Source organism: Petaurus breviceps, unplaced genomic scaffold (assembly GCF_028583685.1).
Source record: "Petaurus breviceps papuanus isolate PSGF00001 unplaced genomic scaffold, PetGlider_PUasm1.0 174, whole genome shotgun sequence".
Lineage (NCBI taxonomy): Eukaryota > Metazoa > Chordata > Mammalia > Diprotodontia > Petauridae > Petaurus > Petaurus breviceps.
In genome coordinates, this window is record NW_027185761.1 from 48,889,112 (window position 1) to 48,912,215 (window position 23,104).

The 23,104-nt window shown below is 41.3% G+C and overlaps 1 protein-coding gene across 6 annotated transcripts in view; it reads left to right on the forward strand.

Annotated features, from left to right (window-relative positions):
• The window catches only part of MAGI1 (membrane associated guanylate kinase, WW and PDZ domain containing 1), a 740,901-nt gene that overhangs the window by 690,474 nt on the left and 27,323 nt on the right, over window positions 1-23,104 (forward strand). For 4 of the 6 annotated variants that reach the window (XM_069084169.1, XM_069084172.1, XM_069084170.1 and 1 more), the window contains 4 exons: window positions 6,693-6,909; window positions 16,653-16,744; window positions 17,689-17,881; window positions 20,941-21,234. In XM_069084169.1, the coding sequence (XP_068940270.1) occupies window positions 6,693-6,909; window positions 16,653-16,744; window positions 17,689-17,881; window positions 20,941-21,234 (796 nt within the window). Of the gene's footprint in view, window positions 1-6,692; window positions 6,910-12,479; window positions 12,558-16,652; window positions 16,745-17,688; window positions 17,882-20,940; window positions 21,235-23,104 lie in introns of all 6 variants that reach the window. The other 2 variants (XM_069084168.1, XM_069084167.1) reach the window with 1 other exon arrangement.

Consider the following 23,104-nt stretch of genomic DNA (forward strand, 5'->3'; position numbering starts at 1 on the left):
TGAGTTTGGACATTGAATATACTCTAGGGCCCATGCCTCCTGGGAGGCTTTACAGACTCCTGAAGCAGCAAACAGTGACCTTTATTGGAGAGTTGTATAAATTCGGCCTTTATTTGTGTAAGATTCTTGATACTGACCCAGGAAAGGATTGCATGTCCTAACTAATTGGCATATTCATATCTTATCAATGGTGGATGTTGAACCTTCCTGACTCCCTGCAGATAGCATCATGTCTTTAGAAAACCATATTCTCTTAACAAGATCTTAAACACAGAATACGTTTTCAAATTAAGTCATTTTCCTAATTGAGCTCCATTAAAAAAAATGAAATGAAGCTATCCACCTGAAAACTCTTAATGGGGTAGGGGGGACGGAATGCAACTTAGAACATGCCACTCCATGGAATTCTCACCCTCGCTCTGTTTTTAAAGCACTTCCTTAAAATGCTATTTGATTTTTATCTTCTACAAACCAGGGGCAAAATTTACAAGAAACACAGAGGTGCAGTTTGGCTGAAATGCTGCTTTGCCAAGCTTTCAATAAAGCATCTATAATTATCTAGAAAATCATTCCTGAAGTGAATCCTTTATTGAGGAGGTGGAAAGGTATAATTCACTGGGGGAGAAAATCGGTTTAATTCAACCCAGCGTACTGTACCTGAATGTCCACCTTTCCTGAAGCTCACAGTTCTCCTGTCTCTCAAGGGGAACAAGACCTTTCAGCCCAGATTCAGTATAGTGAGAGAACTGTCCATAGCTTCATCTGACTGCCGGAAGATAGCATGTACACCCACTTACCACTCCAGGAGCAGATTGATGAGAAGCAAGAAATCAAGCCACCAAAGAAAAGCTTTCTTGAAATTCAGCTCTATAGGGCATTTTCAGCTCTCTCTCTCTCTCTCTCCCTCTCTCTCCCCCTCTCTCTTTCCCTCCCTTCCTCTCAATCCCCCCTCCCTCTGTCTCTCTCTCTCCCTCTGTCTCTGTCTCTCTCTCTCTGTCTTGTACTCCTACCTCTGACATTTACCTTCCATGTGACCCCAGCTAAGACACTTAACCACTGTCTGCCTCAGTTTCTTCATTGTAAAATGGATATAAAGAAAACACTTACCTCATAGAGTTGTTGTGAGGATGAAATGAGACAATATTTTTAAAGTTCTTTTCAAACTGCAAAGTGATATGTAAGTTTTAGCGATGATGATGATGATGGTGGTGGTGGTGGCACCAAGCCGCCTCTCATTCTTTATGTTGTTTATTGACATAGGGTTTAGCTCCCCAAAAGCCAGTCATGTTGTGGAATCTTTTATCTGAATGAATACGCAAAAAAAAAAAATTCTTCTTCCCTCTCTTAAGCAGTTGTTACGGACCAAAGATGCTGGAGATGAGAGTGGACACGATACAAGAGAATGAAGGGGTCAGTGTCCCTTGGGAGAAGATCACAGGAGTCCAGACCTAATGCTGAAAGGCATCCTAGACATTGTGTGGCCCAAGATGCCCATTTCTCAAATTAGAAAACCGAGACCCAGAGAGATTGGGTCTTGGGCAGCATGACAGAGGCTTTAAAAGGCAGGCAGGATCTGAACTCAAGTCATAGACTTCTCCTAGGTGCTGTGATTCCAAGGTTAGCCCTGTTCCTGTGCTTGACAAAGTAGATGCGAGGCAAGATTGATCACTATACCCCAGGCAGCTCTTTAAAAAAGCCTGACTGCAACACACAGGAACAGCGAGATGAGCCCAAGGCATCTGGCACCATTACTTAACTCTGGGATTAATTCACTCTTCATGTGCCCCAGCTGGATAAATGGCACTGAGACTCCTGGGTCTGTTCTTTCTCTCTGAAGCTGAGACAGGTTGGCCTTCTGAAGTGTCAGGCAGGACAGAGCTGTAGCTTCTCAGCCAGCAGGCCCTTGATTTAAATGAAATGTTAATTTTTTAAAAGCAATTAAAAAGCTATTACTTCCTCTTTCTCCTACATCCCCAGGGAAAGAGGAGGGGGGAGGAGAAAACCTATGTAATAAATAGGTATTGTCAAGTAAAACTAATTCCTGCATTGGCCATGCCTCCAAATTTGCATGTCTCATTCTGCACCCAAAGTCCACCACCTTTCTGTCAAGAGGTAGTTAGCAGACTTCATCCAAAGTCTTCTTGAATCAAACACCTTATTAAAATACTATTTGAGGTGTGGGAGGGAATGAATCTCTGTGATCCTGTTTACAAGGATAGGAGACTTAATTGGTATTGGGATAAGAATAATTATGATAATAAATAATATTTATATACATAAGATGTTGCCAAACCTTTGCCATGTTATCTCATTTGAGATCTGAACTTTATCTTATTTGATCATCAAAACAGCACTGTGAGGTAGGTGGTATCGTTCACAGATAGAAATAAAGGGTGGTTTCCATGTCCTAGAAAGCCAAGGACTGCTCAGTTATGGCCGTGGGAATTCTCTCTGAATATCCCAAGGAGATGCTAAGAGGGGAGTCATTGCTAATTCCATTTTGCAAGGAGTCAGACTCAGCAAAGATCCAGTCAGTTAGTCAGTAAACATTTATTAAGCACCAACTGTGTCACAGGCACTCTTGTTGTTTGGTTGCTTAAGTCATGTCCAACTCTTTGTGACCCCACTTGGGGTTTTCTTGGTAAAGATACTGAAGTGGTTTATTTCCTTTTCCAGCTCATTTTATAGATTAGGAAACTGAGGCAAAGAGGGTTAAGTGACTTGCCCAAGGTCACACAGCTACTACATGTCTGAGGTCAGATTTGAACTCACAAACATGAGTCTTCCTGACTCCAAGCCTGGCCCTCTCTGCACTATGTCACCGCCTCGCTGCCCTCTGCAGGCACCTACCTTGTAGGAAAAATGGACCAAAAGTCTCTGGCTAAGACTGAGATAAATAGATTTCTTCTCATGCAAGTTATCAGATAGGAGCAGGTCCTTGCTTATCCCTGCTAAACTGAGCCATGTTGGGACCACATTCCAGTAACTGACAGATCTCAGTCGGAATTAAGTTGCAGAAAGGATTAACTTTTCCCATGCAGCTTTAGGAAGAACTAGATGCTATCTCAGAATGTTTTCTCATTTTCCCATAGGTTTTATTTATTCCTTTAAGTTTTGTTGATCTCTTCTGACTTTTTGTATCACCCTCATTTCCTGATAACCATTCCCCATTGAGCCCTCCCTTGTCCCTCTAGTTTTTAAATCCAGCAGAGAGCAGCATCTTAGTGGCTCACAAGACATTCTGGCTTTAGAAATTAAATAGCTTACTCACCTAAATCCCAGTTTCTACTATAACATACAGGAAAATGTTCAGGCAGGATAGTGGACAGACTGGATTTAGTAAGGAATTGCCTCTGATTCTTTTTCACTGTGAGATCATGGACAAGTCACTTGCTTCATAAAAGTATGATATGATGAAAAAAGTCAGAATGCCTGGCTCTAGAAACCCCTTCTGTGGCAGTCCCGGTGTTTCCTGGGCCTCAGTTTCCTCATCTGCAAAATGGAATAGTTGAACTAGATGCCTTCTGAAGCCCCTTCCATCTCTAAGTCCCAGATCCGATGGCCCTGTGCAAAATCAGTGGCTATGGAAGCCCTCCCAGAGATACTGTGGGGCTCAAGTGAGGTAATGAGTGGAGAGGGCTTTGAAAACCATGAAGGGGGATAGGAAGAACACTTATTACTCTTGCTATTGTTAGTGAAATTGGGTTTAGCTCCCAAGAAGCTCTTTAGCTTGTCAAATTAAGCTTTTCATCTGGCTCAGAAGGCAAAAAAATAATCTGATGGGTTCGTGTTTTCTGTTCCTTCCTCTTGTGTTAATCAGCTATTAGGACTCAAGGAAGTAGGGAGAAAAAAAGCCTTGTGGGTGGGAGAGAAGGGACAGGAGAGGGAAGGGGAGAGACAGACAGAGAAGAGAGAGAGAGAGACAGAGAGAGGAAAGGAGACAGAAGAAAGAGTAAGGAGAGAAAGAGAAGAGTCAGAGAAAGGAAAGAAAAAAAGAAGAGGGAAGAGGAGAGGAGAGAGGAAAGAAAGAGAAGAGAGGAGAGGAGACAGAAAGAGTAAATAGAGAGGTGACAGAGAGAGGAGGCAGAGATAAAAGAAGAGGGAGGAGGAGGAGGAGAGGAGACAGAGAAGAAAGGAAGGAGAGAGGAAGCAGAGAGAGAAAAGGAAAAAAAGAGGGAGGAGGAAGAGACAGAGAGAAGAGAGAAAGGATATGTGAGAGAGGGAGAGGAAAGAGAGAGGCAGAGAGGGTGTGTGTGTGTGTGTGTGTGTGTGTGTGTGTGTGTGTGTGCGCCTAGGGAAAAGAATGGAAGAAGGCAGGCAAGAATAGGATTGCTAGAATTTCTCAGTGCTACAAGATGGATATTTGTGATGAAGCAGCTTTGACTCAAAGGAATTTTTTTTTTCAAAGGAATTGTTTTGGAACCATGAGTGGATGGAACCACTGCTAATCCCCAAATGCTTTCCAGTTGGTTTAGGTGCATTTACTGGGTACTTATCTATCTAATTTTGTTTTGCATAGGGTTAGGCTCATAGAGTTAGGACCCAGCAGCCACTTAGATGTCATCTAGTGTAGCTGTCTTATTTACAGACAGGTAATTTGAATTTTCCAGTGTCACCCAGGTCATAGGCAGGATCGGGGCCATGTGCTGCGGAAGAAAGAATTATGAACTTGGAGTCACACAGCCTGAGTTTCAGTCCTGGCCATGAATCGGGGCTGATCTTGGCTAAATCACTGAGCCTCATTTTCCCTCTTTGTCAGCCTAGATGACCCCTAAGATCCCTCTCAGATCAAGAGCAAAAATCTGTTTGTGAAGGGAACGAATGTGATGGCCATTTCACACATGTACATTTCCTGAGATCCCCTTACTAGGAAAAAGAACTGAAGCAATTCTAACTCATTCATTCATTATTTATTTATTTGGCATCTACGATGCCTCAGATACTGACCATAAAGACAAAACTAAAAAACAGCTCTTACCCAATTGCACACAGATAAGTCGCTACAGATTATGCACCAAGTAAGCTCAATGTAATTTAGAGGGGCTTGTTGAATGAATAATCGTCTCTGTTTTTTTCCACACTCTGCTCTGCCCCATTTACCCCTCTCTCCACTTCCTGTTCCCTCTGAGGTTAAGAGATTTTCTTAAAAATGGGCAAACCCTTGACTAAATACATCTTTTGCTGGTTTGACTTTAATGAATTTCCCCACTAATGGAATTTAAGCAGAACTCTCTTCCCTTAATCTCATTTGTACTTCTGACTTCTGTAACAGTAATTGCAAATCATATATTCGACAAACTGAGTTGAAATCCCCTTAAGCAAAGCAAATGAGGACGTGAGGTTTCATTTTGGTGGAAAGGTAGCATGTTAGTAGGTGAGATTTCATGCTAGCCTAATTGATTAGGAAAAAAAGCATTCCTATTATTACTACATTCCCTTTTCTTTACTTGCATCAATTCTAGTAATTACATTATGCTGGCTTGGGAGTATAGTCAATTCCATTCAACTCAGTAACCTTTTTTAAAGTGCCTACTATGTTTAAGCACTAGGAATAAGAGGATAAAATAAAGCCTTTGCTCTGTGGCTCTTGTGTTCTGGTGGGAGAATCTTTTGCACATAGTGTGTCTGTTTATGCCTATCCATAAGTAAAGTCCTAATGTTCGTCCTTGAAGGCTTTCCAGCATCATATATGGAGAGGCAGTATGTTCTAGTTAATAGCTGCCTCAGAACTAGAAAAAGTCAGCTAGAAAGTCCTGCCTTTTCAACTGGAAATGTGATCCCCACCAGTTCACTTAATCTCATCTCTAGCTCTTAACTCCCCAGACTTCCTTCACATCCCAGATAAAATCCCACCTTGTACAATCCCACCTTTTCCAATCTCTCTTAATGCTAGTACCTTCCATCTGCAATGATTTCCTATTTATTCTGTCTTTATCTTGTTTGTACATGGTGGTTTGCATGTCGTCTGCTTCATTAGACTGGGAAATCCAGGTGAACACAAGACTGTCTTTTGCCTTTCCTTGGATTCTTAACACAATGCCTGGCCCTTAATGGACACTTAATAAAATGCTTATCAGCCTAGCTTAACTTAACCTTTTGGGGTTCTAGGGAACTCTTGAGCAATAGGAATTCAGAGTTGATACCAACTTTCATTGGTAGAAGGAGTTTCTTTATCTGTATACCATTGAAATGGCAGGTCTAGTGCCTATGTCTATTCATTTATAAAGGGGAAAGAAGTAGGCAAGTGTATTTAGCCAAGTGCAGGCAGTGAAAACAATCCGAGGGTCCAACTAGAGCCCTAGATGTATTTTCCCCAGATTTTACAGGCTTAAATTTAAAACATTCATGGCATTTTTTGGCAGCTTATTGTCTCCAAAGTCATAATATCAAAACAGATGCCTCTCTTCGCAAACTTTCCTGGTGTCTAAGGAAGCGCTAATGAAAATTTGATTTATTTTTTGCCGTAGTAAGTTTTGTGATCCTGTCCTTGCCATTTCTCCTGCCCATCTCTCTGTTTGCCCATTGCCAGGGGATTTATCTGCACTCAGCGTTAAGACGACCAAGGTGGAAGCCAAAATGTTGTTTATATATTTATATATGTGTATGCAGAAATGCTGAACAAAGACAAAAAGATGGGCAAACACCCACTCAGAAGACCAATAATAACCCTCTGTTCCTTTCCTTTCTGACAGCAACCACTGGAGAGGAAAGATAGCCAAAACAGCTCTCAGCACAGTGTCTCCAGCCACCGAAGCGGACACACGGCTTCCCCCAGCCATAGCACACAGGCAGTGCCCGACTTCCCTCCCGCAGAGGCCCCCGCAGCAGACCAGATAGACAGCTCTGGACAGAAAAAGCCAGATCCCTTCAAAATCTGGGCTCAGTCCAGGAGCATGTATGAAAGCCGACGTGAGTACCCCACAGATCCCTCTGTTTGTGATTCTGACCACACTGGGGTTCTTCCTTGGCTGCCCAGGGCCCCAACTTCCCTCTCTCCAGTGTTTATTGGAAATATAGGCTTTTCAGTTTGCTAAATGGATGCATGTAAATTAGGTATGGAGGAGAATGCTGGTGAGATCAGCAAGTTGAATCTGCTGGACGTTTATAAGGACTCAATTATGTCTTCTGTTCAAAAGAGAGAGAGAAATTGATGATGCTCAAAAAAAAAAAATAAAGGGCCTGGATGAAAATGGATTTTTTCCCCCCTTCAGTTAAAAGAAGATAAGAGATGCTGTCTCATTAATTCCTTCTTGACTGGAAATTACGGTGTGCCCTGAGCTCAGAATCCCTTCTTGTGCAGTAGCTATGCTATACAATAGGACATAAATGTGATTGGCTTAGATTGCAAAGATAATGGGAAGAAATTGAATGCTTTCTTAGCACCTTCTTGATTTTTCAAAATGCGAGTAGATTTTAGGCTATTATCTATTCTTCTAATCATCCCCCATACCAATAGCTACAGTAAGTAGCTTTTGCTTTCATTATTTACAAGGGTGTTTGGCATGATGCTTTGGCCTTAGCTTGTCTCCATATACCAGGAAGGAAGAAGGCTTACATGCTGGAGATGCTATGGGGTTCTTAACAAGGGCATAGGCTCTTCTGACTAACTCTAGTTTCTCTTGTCATTACAAGGCAATTTGCAAAGAATATTAATCAGAAAGAACATCCATTCTGGGTAGGAATGAGAAGATGACCTAAAAAGCCTGGGAAGGGGGTGTTAGATAACTTCTCATTGTTGTAGCTGGAAGTTTTGCATGATTAGGACAGATTGAAGTGAGTATAAAAGACTGAATTCTCACCCCAGCATGTTATGGGAAGTCCTATTGTAGATCTGAGACAAAGGACGGGATGCTTCTAACAGCCCTCCCTAGTTCCTTGCTAAAGGGCAGTTGGATGAAGGAAGACAAAAGAAACAAATTGCTCTCCTTCCCTCATAGGCACAATGGAGGAAACTGCTCATTTTAGAGTCAGGGGATCTGGATTCAAATCCAGCCGCTGCCATTTAACTCCTTTGTAATCTTGGCTAATCATGATCTCTCTGGACCTATGTTTCCTCATCCATAGGATGAGGGGGTTGAATGAGATGACCCCTGAGGGCACCCAAATCCTAGGACCCACTCTTTGGACAAGCCCAAGAAGAAATGGGCTTGGCTGTGGACCTGGGAGGGGAAGGCAGAATTGTCCTAGAGATTCCTTCATAAGCACAGTGCCTCTGAGTAGCCTTCCCAGCTCCATCCATGTGAATGTGGGTACAATATGGTTGCTTTGCTCACAGTGACATTCTAGAGCTTATATTCATCTTCTCTGGAACCAGAGAGAATGAAGATATGAGGTGATTAGTCCTTTCTCTAAGAGCAATTTACTCCTTTACTCTTGGGACCAAATGTTCATATGGCTATTTGGCAAAGCAAGATGATCTTGAAACTATGACTTTTCAGCGTGTAGGGGTCAGGAGCGATCTCTCAGAATTCTCTTCCCCTGGCTTCTCCTTCAGGGAACAAATATGTTCCATTGACCCTTTTTATAGTGACCACTTTTAAACTTCACTGACCTTTCTTATCCAGAAGAACTCACATTAAGACTACACAGGCAAGAAGGATGCTGGCCAGAATGAGGATACTATTGTTTCCTCTGTGGTAAAAATTTGATGGAGAACACGAGACTGCTACTGAGGCCCAAGACTAAGAAAACAAAATTGTCATAGCTGACTCAACCCATGGCAATGGACATCCTACATTCATGGTGGTGCCTGAGATTTGGGTGCTGTCCAGCCTCCCCAAAGCAAACTGGGGAGCTGCATCATCAGCATTTTGATCGTACTGATTTAGGGACTTTCTACTAACTTGTTGACTGGGGGGTTGGAGTGGGGTACTCTTTAATCTCCTACCAAATGTGCAGGATTGCCTTTGTACAACAGTGACATACCTCTATTCTTAGGACTAGTAACAACCTAAGAGGAATATGAAGGTAGATGCATGTGGGGAAAGTAAACTAACCCAGAAGATGACAAAGGGTAGATAGAATGATGACCTGGGATTCAGGAGATAGGGATTAAGTCCTTCTTCAAACATTTCTAAGCTGTGTGATCCTATAGGTCCTCTGGGTCTAAAAAGTACAGAGAAGATGCCAACCTCCATTCATAGAGGGAATTGAGTTCCCATATCAGTGGAATCATAGGCCTAGTTCCTATCCCTATAACTATTACATCTCAGAGTTGAGAGAAATGAGCTTGCAGATTTTAGAACTACATATAAATGGAAGGTCTTTTAATTACCAAGACTTTGAAAAGTAGAAAATCAGTATTTGATTTTCAGCATTACTGTTGTGCCAGTAAAATAGGCCAAAATCATGAAATTTTAGAGTTGGAAGGGCCGCTTAGTCAAACCCATGATCAAAGAAGACTCCCCACTCCAACATTCCCAACAGGTGGATGGGAAGACAGCCAGGGAAGAAGTGCCTACCACCACCTTCCACTTTCTGGTGGTGTTACTTGTTAACAGCTTGCCTCCTTACCACTTTTACCCGATGGTTTTACCCCATAGGGCCAGACAAAGCAAGCCTAATCCTTCTTCTCTGTTACTACCCTTCACATGTTCAAAGGCAGCGACCATTTCCATAATCATCACCCTGTCCTCAGTCTTCACTTTTCCAAACTGAACAGCTACATTTGCCTTCAGCTGATCGTCTTAGGTCCTGGGCTCAGAAACCCACCGTCAGACAAAGACGAGAGAGTCCTCTTAGATTTCAGCACCAGAAAACTTTCCAGTGCAGCTAAAGCACTTAGAGGAAAGCTTTTCTAAGGAGAAGTAATTTCACTGTGACTTCAGTTTCCTCGCTAATTGTACCTTCCCTTTTCAAAAGGTGCATTTCAGTTCAACTACTCTTCTTCAATTGAGATGGAGCTCTTATTTCCCTGACCTCATTTCTGGTCTGTAAAGTACATGGGCGTGGATGTGCATCAGTACATGATCCCGGAAAGGAACTTGTGCTCTAAAGTGCTGGCATTGGGTCAAGTGAATTGATGACAGTTCATTCACAGTCCCAGTGCCATTTTGTTTTTAATCCTAGCATAGTGTATTGGAAAGACTCCTGGACTTATGGTCTGAGCACCTAGGTTTGAATCCTAAGCTTGACACTTTCTATCTGGGTCAATTCTGTCCCTCAGTTTCTTTTTTCTATAAAATGAGTTGGCTAGACTACATGGCTTTCTTAGGCAAGATCCCATCTCAAAGTCTGTGATGCCTATGATCTGGAAATGACATCCCCATTAGAACTTGGGATCTAAATACTTATTTATTGGTTTGCTTGGAAAGAAATTAGTATAGCCTTGCCACTAACATCTTCCTTTTCTCTTGACTTTCTGTCAGTGATAGTCAGTAGGGTTTCATTTTGGAATTAGCAATGCTGATCTAATGTCCACCTCAAGTTCTTCACAGCCATTAAAGAATGGAAGTTTAAAAAAAAAGGAAGAACATTCCTTTCTTAGTTAGTGATCAGAGACTAAATCTTTAGGTGACAATGACAACTTAATTAATGTTTAGGTTTCACTGATGTGATTTAATTCCTAGAATAAGGACCGCCAGTCAGTTTCCAAGATTAAATAGTTTTTGCCATTTTAAAAATTCCTACCAATGAAGAGGTGTTGATCTAGTCTTCTGATCCAAGACAAGAGAAAGTTATTAAGCATATGCTTTGTGTAGCATAGTGAATAAAAAAGACTAAATGATAAACATTCCCTGTCTTCAACAAGCTTCTAGTCTACTTGGGAATGTTTTTTTCTTAAAGCAATTGGGGTTAAGTAACTTGCTCAAGGTTACACGGCCAGTTATTTTGTGTGGGTGTTAAGTATCTGAGGCCAGAACTGATCCTGGGTCTCCCGACTCTGGGGCTGGCGCTCTTACTCAATGTGTCACCTGGCTGCCCCTACTTGGAGAATGTTACCTTGACCAAGTGTGGGTCAGTATCTGTCATCCCTTTCCAGCATGCTTTGATTATGGACACTATGTAGGTTAGAATTCACTGGGTCTCCTGGGTTTGACCATTCCCCCCACCCAAAAACCAAAAACCCCAGACATTTAAACTCTCCATAAAATGACATAATTGCAGCAACAATGCAGTCATTGTAACACATCATCCCTCTTTTTGTTGAGAATTTATTTTCGAAGATGCCGCTTACATTTCATTTTATTATTAAAGTTAGCTTGAAGATTAACACAATCTGCTATCACATTTTCTCACATGGCCTGGATGCTTTGCAAAATTCCATATCCTACATATGGCCATCTGTCAAAACAGCAGTGACAGAATGAATTAATCTGAATTGCAGATGTGTTAATGAATCCCTTTGAAGAGCTTAAATGTTTAATTAAAAGTAAAGAGGAGCACTATAAAACAATTTTGGAAACCTTTTCGAAAAAAATGTGCTGTCTCTTTAGTATTTGGACTTCATTTCTAATCGTATACCGATTTGGCCAATCCCTCTTAGAAAACAACGCTGGGACTATTCCAAATAAATGTCCCTATTTTGTTTGTTTGTTTGTTTTTAATGCCACTTGAAAAATAGTACATTTCAAATATCTGGTGATTAAACTTTGCCTTGAGACAAAGTAGTTAGAAAGAAAAAATGCTTTAAGCCCTCATATTAACAAAACACTCTAATCATGCTCAGATCCAGGAGACTCATGCCTACAGGTGTAGAATTCTGAATTCGCTCCTTTAAGATGTTGTAATGTCTGTTACATCTGTTACCTATTCCTACTCATAGGCTAGCCCAAGTCTTCAACACTAGACTCTGGATTTCAACAGTAAAGAATTCACTAAAAAGACCTTGGTACAAGTCCTGAGAGAGTGTTCCCATCCAAGAGGGATTTGAGCTTCTCTTCACTAGCTCAACATTTCCTCTCAGGAATGCAACCAAGTATAAATGAAACAAGTTTATTTTTTAACCTATTGATAAATTTGATTGCACATAACAGATACTTCCAACACAACCAAACAAACCCACTTGCAAAATACATTCCCCAATAAATTATATCTATAAATGTCTATTTTTAAAAGACTTTTTTTAAAAAGTAGATAAACTTTAGAAAAATTATAAATTAATTGAAATTGAATTATTTAGAAACATGAAATTTACAATATGTCAGTAATAGAAGAAGCCTAATGAAAATATCAGGATGGCTTTCATTGTTTCGTGGTATCCTTAATGGTATGATTGTGAATTCTGATTTTTGTCCTCCTCCAACATCTGAAAGAAAACACACACACACACACCATATACCATGGAAGAAATTATAGTACTTTTCAAACTAATTCAGTGTCATCAAAGTCATTTTACTTTGAAAGCAGCTATGACCTTTACCGTGCTATGTGTGAAAATTGAACTGCATGTTCCCTTTATCAAGCCAAATTAAATTAAAATGAACTCCAAAGAAAGCAGATACATTAAGTTTTGCAAAATTGTAAAATTAATATTACAGCTATGTCACCTTCGCCTGCATCGGGATTGAGCAAGGGGGAAAGAGAGAGAGAAATCAATTCCACGAATTTTGGAGAATGTAAGAGTAAGAATGAGTTGAAAACTTTTCTTTCTGTATTGTCTTGCATCCTGTTTGATGTTCCCACTACCTTGCATTGGGGAGGAAGCTGAGTAACTGTTTTGGGGGGGGTGGGGGGTGGGAAGAGGGGAAGGAAACAGCACCAAAAGTAATTTGTGAATATATATGCCTCGGATCTCTCATTGACAAATTAGAGACCAGAGGCAAGAGTTGACAATATGGTGCCATCTGTCTGTCCTATTCAGTGAGTGTGTCACATAACTCTAGGGATGGAAACACCTGCTCAGGGCTACTCCCTCTGAGCTGGGCATTCCAGTCCTTCTCATTACCAAAGGAAGTCTTTTCATGGCTTTTTCCAAGTTTGAGAGTTTTAAGATCAAATGTTTAGTCTTTGGGTCACCGCTCTCATAAAAGGACTTTGAAATTAAAAGAAACGTAAAACTTCAACTCACCTCTCAATTAGCTCTGGCTAAATAAACATCATGGTCAAGGGAGACATGACCATTCATTCATTCCATTAGCACCTACTACATACCAGGCATTGGCCATTCTAAGATAAAAGGAAAAAGAATCTCTGCCCACAAGGAGCATACAGTCTACCTTGGGGAGATGGCATCTGTAGGTACAGGTTCATGCAAAGTAGATGCAAGGTGATTTTAGGGGAAAAGGTAGCAGCCTCCAATGGGATCAGGGAGCCCCTGACACAGGAAATGGTAGTTAAGATGTGCTTTTAAGGAAACTAGGGATTCTGAGAAACTAAAGTGAAGAGTGGATTCAGAGGATGGAGGAGAGTTGGTGCCAGTGCTTCAGTAGCTATGTGTAAGATGGATTAGAGAGGGAATTTGTACATGGAAACTCTAATTGTGACTTTAAGAAATAAAGAGAATTGGATGATGACCCTGTCCTCAACGTTTGGATTTGGAAAGAAGGGGGAAGAGACATGGGTGTACGTATTAGATAAGAAGGGCTAGCAACTCTAGAGTCAGAGAATCAGACAAAAAACCTCATCTCTGCTGTTTATTATCTGTTGAGTGACCGTAGACAATCATTTAACTTCTTGGAGACTCGGTTTCCCCGTAGGATAGAGTGAAAGGGAGATGTAGAAGCTCTTCCAGCTTTAAATCTATGATCCTGTGATCTCTATGGGCTTCATGCTCATCAGTAAAATGAAGAAGAAATGATCTCTTAGGTCCCTTCCAGGCTAAGTCCCAGAGGACTCAAGAGAACAGAAGCAAATGCCAAACAGCTCCATGTCTTCCTGCAATATGGTGCTTTTGGTACATGAATTTTCATTATTCATGGATATTAGTTGGCCCAAATATTCATATGCATTAATACATCCCTTCATTAACTAGAACTGAATCTTTAGAGCGGAAGTGTTGGCAACACAAGTTTGACCAGGGGTATCTTGAAGAGTCACTTTGCTAATTGGTTCCCTCGTGTACATATGGTGAAATTCAACCCCCTGGGAGGATCAGACTTAGATACTGGAGAAGCTCTTGCTATGGAAAAAGCCCTGAAAGATAACTTGACAATGAGTCTCTGTACACCAATGTGTCGTGTATGTGTTGTTCCATGTCTCCTGTTCTCAGTGTTTGCCAGCCGCATTACCATTGAAGCACTTCCTGTTTCATTGAAAGTTTTTTTATGCAAACTTCCTTTTTTTTTTATTAAGATTTTGCAGCTACCCATAACCTTTTTATTGCTCTGGTCTAAATCACGTGGTAAGCCAACGCCTCTGCTTCTCATAATACGGTATCCAGTTCCTTCATAAGAAGCACTAGGCAAAGTATTTGACATCTTAATAATGTGACCAAATGGGCATGTGTTAAAAGACTCCAAGAATATGGGTCCAAGAATATTACTGAAGGTCTGTGCAGACATCAATGTCTGTCTCACAGATGAAGCTTGATCTCAGGAGGGTTTAGCCAGATCCTTTCCAGAAACCCAACAATGTGCTAGAAACCTCCCATTTTGGTTGTATTCATAAAGCAAAGAGATATACCTCTTCTTAATTTGTTGTCAGAACTAGGCTATTACCACAAATATCCCAGTGAACGAGTGTGAATATAAAAATATTACTGTCATCTTGGCATGCTTAAGATGATATTATTCTCTAATTATGTTTATAACAGTCTCATGCTGTAGCTTCAGTTTACCGTCCTTGGAGGTTTCTAATGTAGCCCTTGCAATTAAAATAAGCATTTTTTAAAAAAGGAGAATGCACATAAATCCTTAGTATTAAGATGGTTCGAGCAAAAATTTCAGATCTAAACACCTATGACTTAGTATTCACTCATCTGCCTTCCAGATTCATATTTCATTTTAAGCTATAGTGAGTCATTGAAAAGGGAGCATCTAAAACCAACTTCAAGATTCAGCCACCTTCCCCTTACCTCTGAAAGCCTTCACCTCCCACCTACATCAGACTTAGAACGGACCAGACTGAAATCTCCTGGACCTCAGATACCTATGGCATACAATTCAGTTAATTAAAGCAGCTTAAAAATATCCAGGATTTATGTATGTGTGTATAAATAAATAAATGTATATAAAATGGAGAGAAAGAGATACACACACACACACACATATATATATTCACACATAAACATATATATATATATTTTCCTGATGTGTGTCAATGTGTCTGTATAGTATTTATTAGATAGATCAATAGATCAATTGATATATCCTCCACTCCAATAAAATGGTACCCCCCCAAAAAAAATTAAAGCCTTATTCTGTAGACTACACTGCATGTTATGAATGTTTTAAAGGATGAAAAAATAAACCCATAGAAATAGGTTTCTATTATTCCTTTGATTAGCTGGTATGTAGAGCAAGAAGGAAGGAGTTAGTTTTATCGTGTGGAAGTAGATTTCCCTAAACCCAAGGATTTAATACCCTCTCGCCCCAGCCTTCTCCCACCCTCATTTTTAGTGGTGAGATTAAATGCATCATCAGCACTAAATGGTGATGCTGCTTCTAGTCTTTCATGGTTAACCTGACAAATTGCAGCAGAAACTATGACAGACATGCAAATTACTAAGCTGAGGGTTGGTTTCATTATACTTCAGGGCAACTTTTAGATTTGATGCTTGTGTCATGGTTGGAATTCCATCATTTCCCAGGATTGCAGAGGACATCCGTATCTCATAGAGCAGGAGCTCAATGATAATGTTTTCAACATCTCTTACTAAGTTCAGTAATTCATTTTCTTTGCAAAAGTGACCATAGCCAAATACAAATTTTGCCATAATGGTCTTTGATTGCTTATGAAAAAAGAGAATATTTCCATGTTTGTTTGGGATTTTTTGGGTGGGATTTGTTTTTGTTTTCCAATAAGTGGCACTCTTATCAGAAGGCGAATCCTTTGGCTAGTCTTTGAATTGTAAAACACCATTGGTGATAGGTAATAAAAAAAATCAGTATAGAATTTTAAATGTACTAATTAGAACTTTACAGGGTACTCTGACTTCCATTTGATACACTTCTTTTAAATTATAGCCAACTCTCAGTAGCTAAAGATTTAATGATCCCCTAACCCTCTTCCCAGCGACACTAACTTCAGAGAGAGAGTATATTGAGTAAAAAAATCAAGACAGAATAAAAGCTTTGCAGAGAAATATTTGCTTGAGTTTGATTAGGAATATCTAACTCGGACCCATCCATTAAAAAAGGATATGAGCACGGCCTACATTAACTCTTTTGCTAGGAACCTGCACAAATCCTTTCATCCATAAGCCTTCATTGATTCACAGTCACTCCATTTCTCTTCAGCTTCTGCATTGCCAAGCTTTAATCTATTCAAGTTTCATCTTTATTAGTCATGGAATTTTATTCACCTTTGGGTAGGGGAAAATTGAGAAGCGGCTTAAAAGCATGACTCCTTTTTATCAGTACAAATAATCTCCTCTCTCTCTCTCTCTCTCTCTCTCTCTCTCTCTCTTCCCTTCCTCTCCATTCTCTCTCTCTCTCTCTCTCTCTCTCTCTCTCTCTCTCTCTCTCTCTCTCTCTCTCTCTCTCTCTCCCCCCCCCCCCCTCTCCCTCCCTCCCTCCCCCCTTCTCTCCTCCCCCCTTCCCCCACCTCTGCAGTTCCAGATTTCCAAGAACAAGATATCTTCCTATGGAGAAAAGAAACAGGATTTGGCTTTAGAATTCTAGGTGGAAATGAACCTGGAGAGCCTGTAAGTGTTTCTTGATTTGGTGGGTGTTTTGTCACCATTTCCTCCAAAATCTTATATTCATCTGAAACCTGCCTGGAGAGATCACTGGGCTTTCACTGTTTCCAGACCACTTGCTTTGTTTCCATCATGAGGGGTGGATTCGTTATTTGTTAGGTTGCAAAGCTCCTGTGGTCATTGGAGAAACTTGCGCTTCTTCCTGGGCATCACAAATACAGGGGAAATGGTAGCTGTAAAATTCTAAGGACTGATCCCAACGAAATCGCCTTTGACAAAATGGGAAATGAGGTAAAGTCAGAATAGTCATCAATGAATGGAATGATGCCCTAATGAAAATGGGCACCATGCTAAAAAAAAAAACTGTCACTAAGGTGGCATTATTTACCAGGTAAACCCTGCGTGTGGGAGAGAGGGAGTAAAACAACTGACCTTAAGGAGTTTACCAAAAAGTTGGCAACGTATTATAACTGTAGATACTCAGGATAAAGATTTAAGGGAGGACTTTGAGATCTGGAAATGGAGTGGTCCAAAAGGGGCCAATTCCCCTTTGTGATGAAAGAAGTTTTCATCAGACTAAATGAAAAGAACTATCTTGGAATTGATGAGGGGAGAATATTTATCATGGTTCTGAGATGAGAAAAGGAAGAAAGCTGGAGATCTAGTTATTCTCTACATTATTCATCTGATTGTAGAATGTTTAACAATTGAAAGGGACCTTAAAGCTAGTTTACTCCAACTCCCTTATCGGGGAATGGGCTTAGAGAATTTGGATGTTTTGATTGAGGATTACCATTCCACAGGGTAAATACTACAAGCCTGTTCATCAGTTCCACTCAACAAGCCTTTATTAAGGACCTACTGTATGCAGGGCATGTGGTAATCTAGCTGATTTGTCACCTTCTTGCTGGCTAACATTTCATCCATTCCCTCATCCAATTACTTAACAGATTTATATTGGTCACATCGTCCCGCTGGGTGCTGCTGACGCAGACGGTCGCCTCAGGTCTGGAGATGAGCTAATCTGTGTTGATGGGACACCAGTGATTGGAAAATCTCACCAGCTCGTGGTCCAACTTATGCAACAAGCTGCCAAGCAAGGCCACGTCAACCTCACTGTACGGCGTAAAGTGGTCTATGCGGGTAAGTGGCAAATACCAGAATCTGGACATTGGCAGCATTCACAGATGCTCTCCTGTATTCTCATTTTCTTCAGAAGAAAAAGAAACAGCCCTTTTTCTCATGTCTGCCTCCTCAAGCATCTATTTTAGCAAATGTTTGCAAATTTGATCAAGCTCAGAATTTCCAGATGGTTTGCTTTCCTACAACTCTGCAAAACTACAGTCATTTAAAAGTACTTTGCCGTGGCTTTTGTGCATTTTCTATAGAGGGAGAAGGCTAGTGGAATATCTACCTATTTCCCATTCCCCCATATTGACTGGTAGTACTGAGTCATCCTCCTCATTTGGTGTTAATTCTCTGCAGAAGGAGGTGTTAAGTGTGCTTTGAAGGTTATCATTAAAGTCAGAAGAGAATGTGGCATGAAATGAGAAGTCAAAAGAAAATAAAAAAATAAGCCCATGGGAGAAAAGCTCACAGCCACATTGAAGACTCCCCTCATTGGCATCAGCTGACATGCCGTGTTAAAGAAGGGCTTCTTTCCTCGCAGGAGAGTCAAAGAATGGTGGCCCCAATACTTTATGTGTCTCATTTCACGAACAAAGGCAAGCTAAGCAAGCATCATGGCAGAAAGAATGGCCAAAGGCACAGTTAAATTTTCACTGAGAAGTTTTTATTGGAGAAAATTGACATTACCGCTGAAAAACTGACATCCTGGCATTTTTAGAGGATACCACTTTGGGGGTAGTGAAAAAAACACTGTATTGAAGTCAGAAGACCTGAGTTCAAATCCTGAAATTCTAGTAACTACTTCAGGCAAGGCAGGCCTCAGTTTCTCCAGCTGTAAAATTGAGTCATTAGACTAGGTGATCTCTATGCACCCTTTTCAACTCTCAGTCTTAATGATCCTCTGTGTAAGATGTGATTTCCCTAGCCTAATGGAAGCTAAGGGTCTTACTCTAACACTGTTAGATTCATTCTTTCAATTTTGGTTAGAGATTTAACAGATGAAAAGCAGGTGGAGGCCACTGAAGACGATGAGGTGGTCTTCATCTTTGTTCTTTTTAATTGACCAAGTTTTGTATATTTACTCTTTGAGGGGTTGGGTTAATGGTATGTTAAATTGAAAAGTCAAGTCATTCCCTGAACCAAAATGTTATTTTTGTTAAAAACCTCTACAGAGCTTTCGCAATAAGAATGAAGTCATATGCTGCCCCAACATAATAATAGTAACTGGCATTTATATAGTTCCTGGAGATTTACACTTCTTGCCTCACAGTCCAGTGAAACAGGCTAGGCAAATATTATCAGCCCTTTGGGGACAGATGAGGAAATTGAAGCTGGGAGATATATGTACCCAGAGGAACTAAAGAGCATCAGAACTGAGAAACAGCAGGGAAAGAAGGCTGAATTGGAATCAAGATGAACTGAGTGCAAATTTGGCTTTGGTACTTACTAATGGTGTGATCTTGGGCACTTCTTTGCTGTTTCCTCATCTGTAAAATTAGGAAGTTGGACTAGATGACCCCGAAGGCTCTTCCATGTCTAGAGCTATAAGCCTATCAATCTGCTGTTCCCATCATGCTCTTCTTCAAGACCTGTCTGTCTTGTTTTTATGAATTTCTACATTCATAATGTTGTGCACAAATTAATTTGGTTTTAACTATAAATATGAATTTATTTTACAAAGCGACATAAGAGTGATAATCCTGTTTGCTGAGTGAATATTAATAAAACAAGTCAAAACATATAGGTTCAAAATCCCTAATCTCATGCTTACTATATTTGGGACTGTTCCTGGTCACTTAATATCACTGGTCCTCAATGTCCTCTTCTGTAATATGAAAGAATTGGACTAAATGGTTCAGTTATAGTTCTAAATGGAACTTAATGGAGGTAAATGTAATAGAGTAGATCAAGGGTTGACTTTGGCACCGTAAAGACTTGGGTTCAAATCCTGCCTCCAACATTTACTGGATTTGTGACTATGGACAAAAATTAATCTCTCAGTGCTCCAGGTCAAGATAACTACAAGTTACCCATCTCAGGGAGTTTGTACTTTGAGAGTTTCTCACACTGATGACAAAAAGGCACTTAATCCTTCTGTGCCTCAGTTTCCTTATCTGTAAAATGAGAGATAGATTGAGTAGAGTTGGAAGTCCCATCAAATTCTGAATATGTGATTCTATTAAATCGTGGAACTGAACAACAATCCCACTCATGCATACAGCACTTTAAGGACAGGGACAGGATGTATGATTGTGTTGATATGGATGGAACTTCTGGGTGAGAAATCTCCCTCTACCAAAGCATCTCGGCAACTTGTGCGCTTGAAGACAAACCTAGATCATTGAAAAGCTAAGTGACTTTCCCCTAGTCACACAGTCAGTATTTGTCAGAAACAGAACTCAAGTCCACGTCTTAAGACATCAGCTGTCTATCCATTACTCCATCTGGCTTTTTGTAGGTGGACTGAGGTTAGTTAGAAACTTTAATCTAAAGAAGGTTCTAGAGTGTGTGTGAAGACCAGGGGCTCCTCTGGGTTCCTACTGGGACTTATTAATCAGTGAATATTAAGAGAAATAATCAAAAGGCACACTAATGTTTCTACAATATTGAAGATTTCGAAATCATTTTGTAGACATTTTCTTATTTGTTCTCCATGGCTATCTCATGAGGACTATTGTTTTCCCCATTCTAGAGATGAGTAAATGGAAGATGAGGAGTTTAGACTTGTCATGGGTTAAATAGCCCATAGGTGGTATTCTTGGTCCCTTTGTACACAGGCTGTCCTCTGGAACTGGAATGCATTCCTTCCTCCTCACCTCCAGCTCTCAGAATTCTCAGATTCCTCCTATGCCTTTGTAGGTTTTCCTGGTTCTTAGTACTTTTGCCTTAAAATTACAGAACCACAGAATTGGAGGGGTGAAAAGCACTTTGGAGACCTTCTCATCCAACCCATCTAGAACAATCCTCACTATAATGTAGGAAGGAAGGAAGGAAGGAAGGGAGGGAGGGAGGGAGGGAGGGAGGGAGGAAAGGAAGCCAGTATTTCAGGAGTATTTCTCTCTTTGTTTTTCCAGTCCCCAAAGCAGAAAATGAGGTCCCTTCCCCAGCATCTTCCCATCACAGTAGCAACCAGCCAGCTTCCCTGACGGAGGAGAAGCGCACCCCCCAGGGCAGCCAGAACTCTCTGAACACCGTGAGCTCGGGCAGCGGCAGCACCAGCGGGATTGGCAGTGGTGGTGGTGGCGGCAGCGGAGTGGTGAGCACAGTGCTTCAGCCCTATGACGTGGAGATCCGCCGGGGGGAGAACGAAGGCTTTGGATTTGTCATCGTCTCCTCTGTGAGCAGGCCAGAGGCAGGGACCACTTTTGGTAAGCACCATATGAGCACTTTAACACAGAGCCCTGTAACATCATTGGAGAAAATGCCCATTGAAAAGCCTCATTGAAGGGAATTAAATTCTTAGCTGGGAGCTGAGTTTATTTAGGGGAGGTGTTCCCCTCCTAAGAACGTGTGCATACCACACACCTGGGCATTGGCACTTTGAGTGGTGCCGTCCTCCAGAACAATGGCTCTCTCTGGGCATTGGTCCAGGGAAAGCCTGTAGTGATGTCCTTTCTGGGTCATCACTAGTAACAGCATCATAGGGGAATTCAGTTGTACCTGAGACAAGCTTATGGTTCAAAAACAGCAGCAACAACATTATAATGAGTAAAAATAATCCATGGCCTGAGCCCCTCCTTCCCTTCCCCAAAGTGTCACCATTGTGCTAATGAGCATCATTTCTCCCCACCCCCACTGCCACCACCCTCTTCTCACACCCATATGTTAGTACAGTGGATCTTTTAAGTAGAATGTTAAAGCTGGCAGGGTTGGCATGGCACAGGGAACCCCCGTTGGGAAATCATCCATTAAGTTAACTCTTGATAATCTTTACTAGTGGAGTGGAACAAACCAGGGGTACAGAATATGCCAGAGAACTAATGGTCCCCCAACCACTTATGGCTGTCATCAGGATGCATTCAGTGTGTGCCTTTCAGAGAAATTTTTCCATCCCTTACATATGAATGACTGTCAGAGAAGGCCAGGAACCAAGGAACTGCCCTTTCTTTCCCAGTCTTCTCTTCTCTTGAGAGACACCCTGATGGAATGGACAGAGGGCTAGGCCAGGAGCCAGGAAGGACTTGGGTTTAAATCATGCCTCTGGCACATGCTGTGTGTCAGTTAGCCTCCCCCCCACAGTTGCCCAGAAAGTGATGCTTTGCATTTCCTCATCTGGGGGTCCTGGTTAACAATGAAAACTGCTTGCCCATCTCTCTCTCCTCTTACCTACTCTGCAAGTACTTGCCTAGGCCCTCACCTGCCCTTCCTCCCATCCCTGAAGAAATCCCTGATTCTCACCTTGCTTCAGGTCTGACTCTATATCACAAGACCGGTGGTGATAGAGAAATGAGGGGGATGGGAAAGTCCTGCCATGAGAGGGCAGGAAATTGTGTTTTATTGTAAAAAAAAAATGGGAGAGAGGAGAGAAACCTGATTGAAAGTGAAAGTGAGTGATTAGTAAAAAGAAAAATAAGGGAGTTCATCTTTAGGGCCCAACAAAGAAAAGGGATGATAGAATGCTATGGAGACTTGAGAAGTATCTCTTAGTTGGAAAGAATGTGAGATGGTAGAATTTAGAGTCTGGGTCTAGACTCTGAGGCCATGGATTTAAGTTTCTTTCCCAGTATTTACCACTTATTTGACTGTGAGCCAACTGAATGTCTTTGCCCCCCCCCCTTCATTTCTTTAGCTCTGAAATGAGGGGGTTAGGTGAGATGTCTTTTGGGGATCCCTTCCAGATCCTCTGTGATTATTTTATCACTCCAAGAGCCCTAGCCTCTTGGATTCTCTAGAATCCTTATCTTTATCCTTGACCCTCCCCCCAACCCCCAGCCCCTATTTCCATCCATCACCAACCCTTTCAGCTATACTAGGACCCCCTATCCAAGGCCAATGTAGATGCTACTAGTGGCTTAGAGTCGGTGTGTGATGGCAGAGATGAGGGAAGGAAGTGTCCTTGAAACCAATTTCAAATTTAGATTGCCAGAAACATCATCACACATGGAAATTAGGTTCCCTAGAGCCATTAATGTGGTATAGTGAAGAGTTAGCATGGCCTAGTGGGTAGAGGCCCACCTTTGAATCAGAAAGAGTTTGGCTCAAGCATTGCTTCTGATGCATTCTTGCTGCATGACCCCC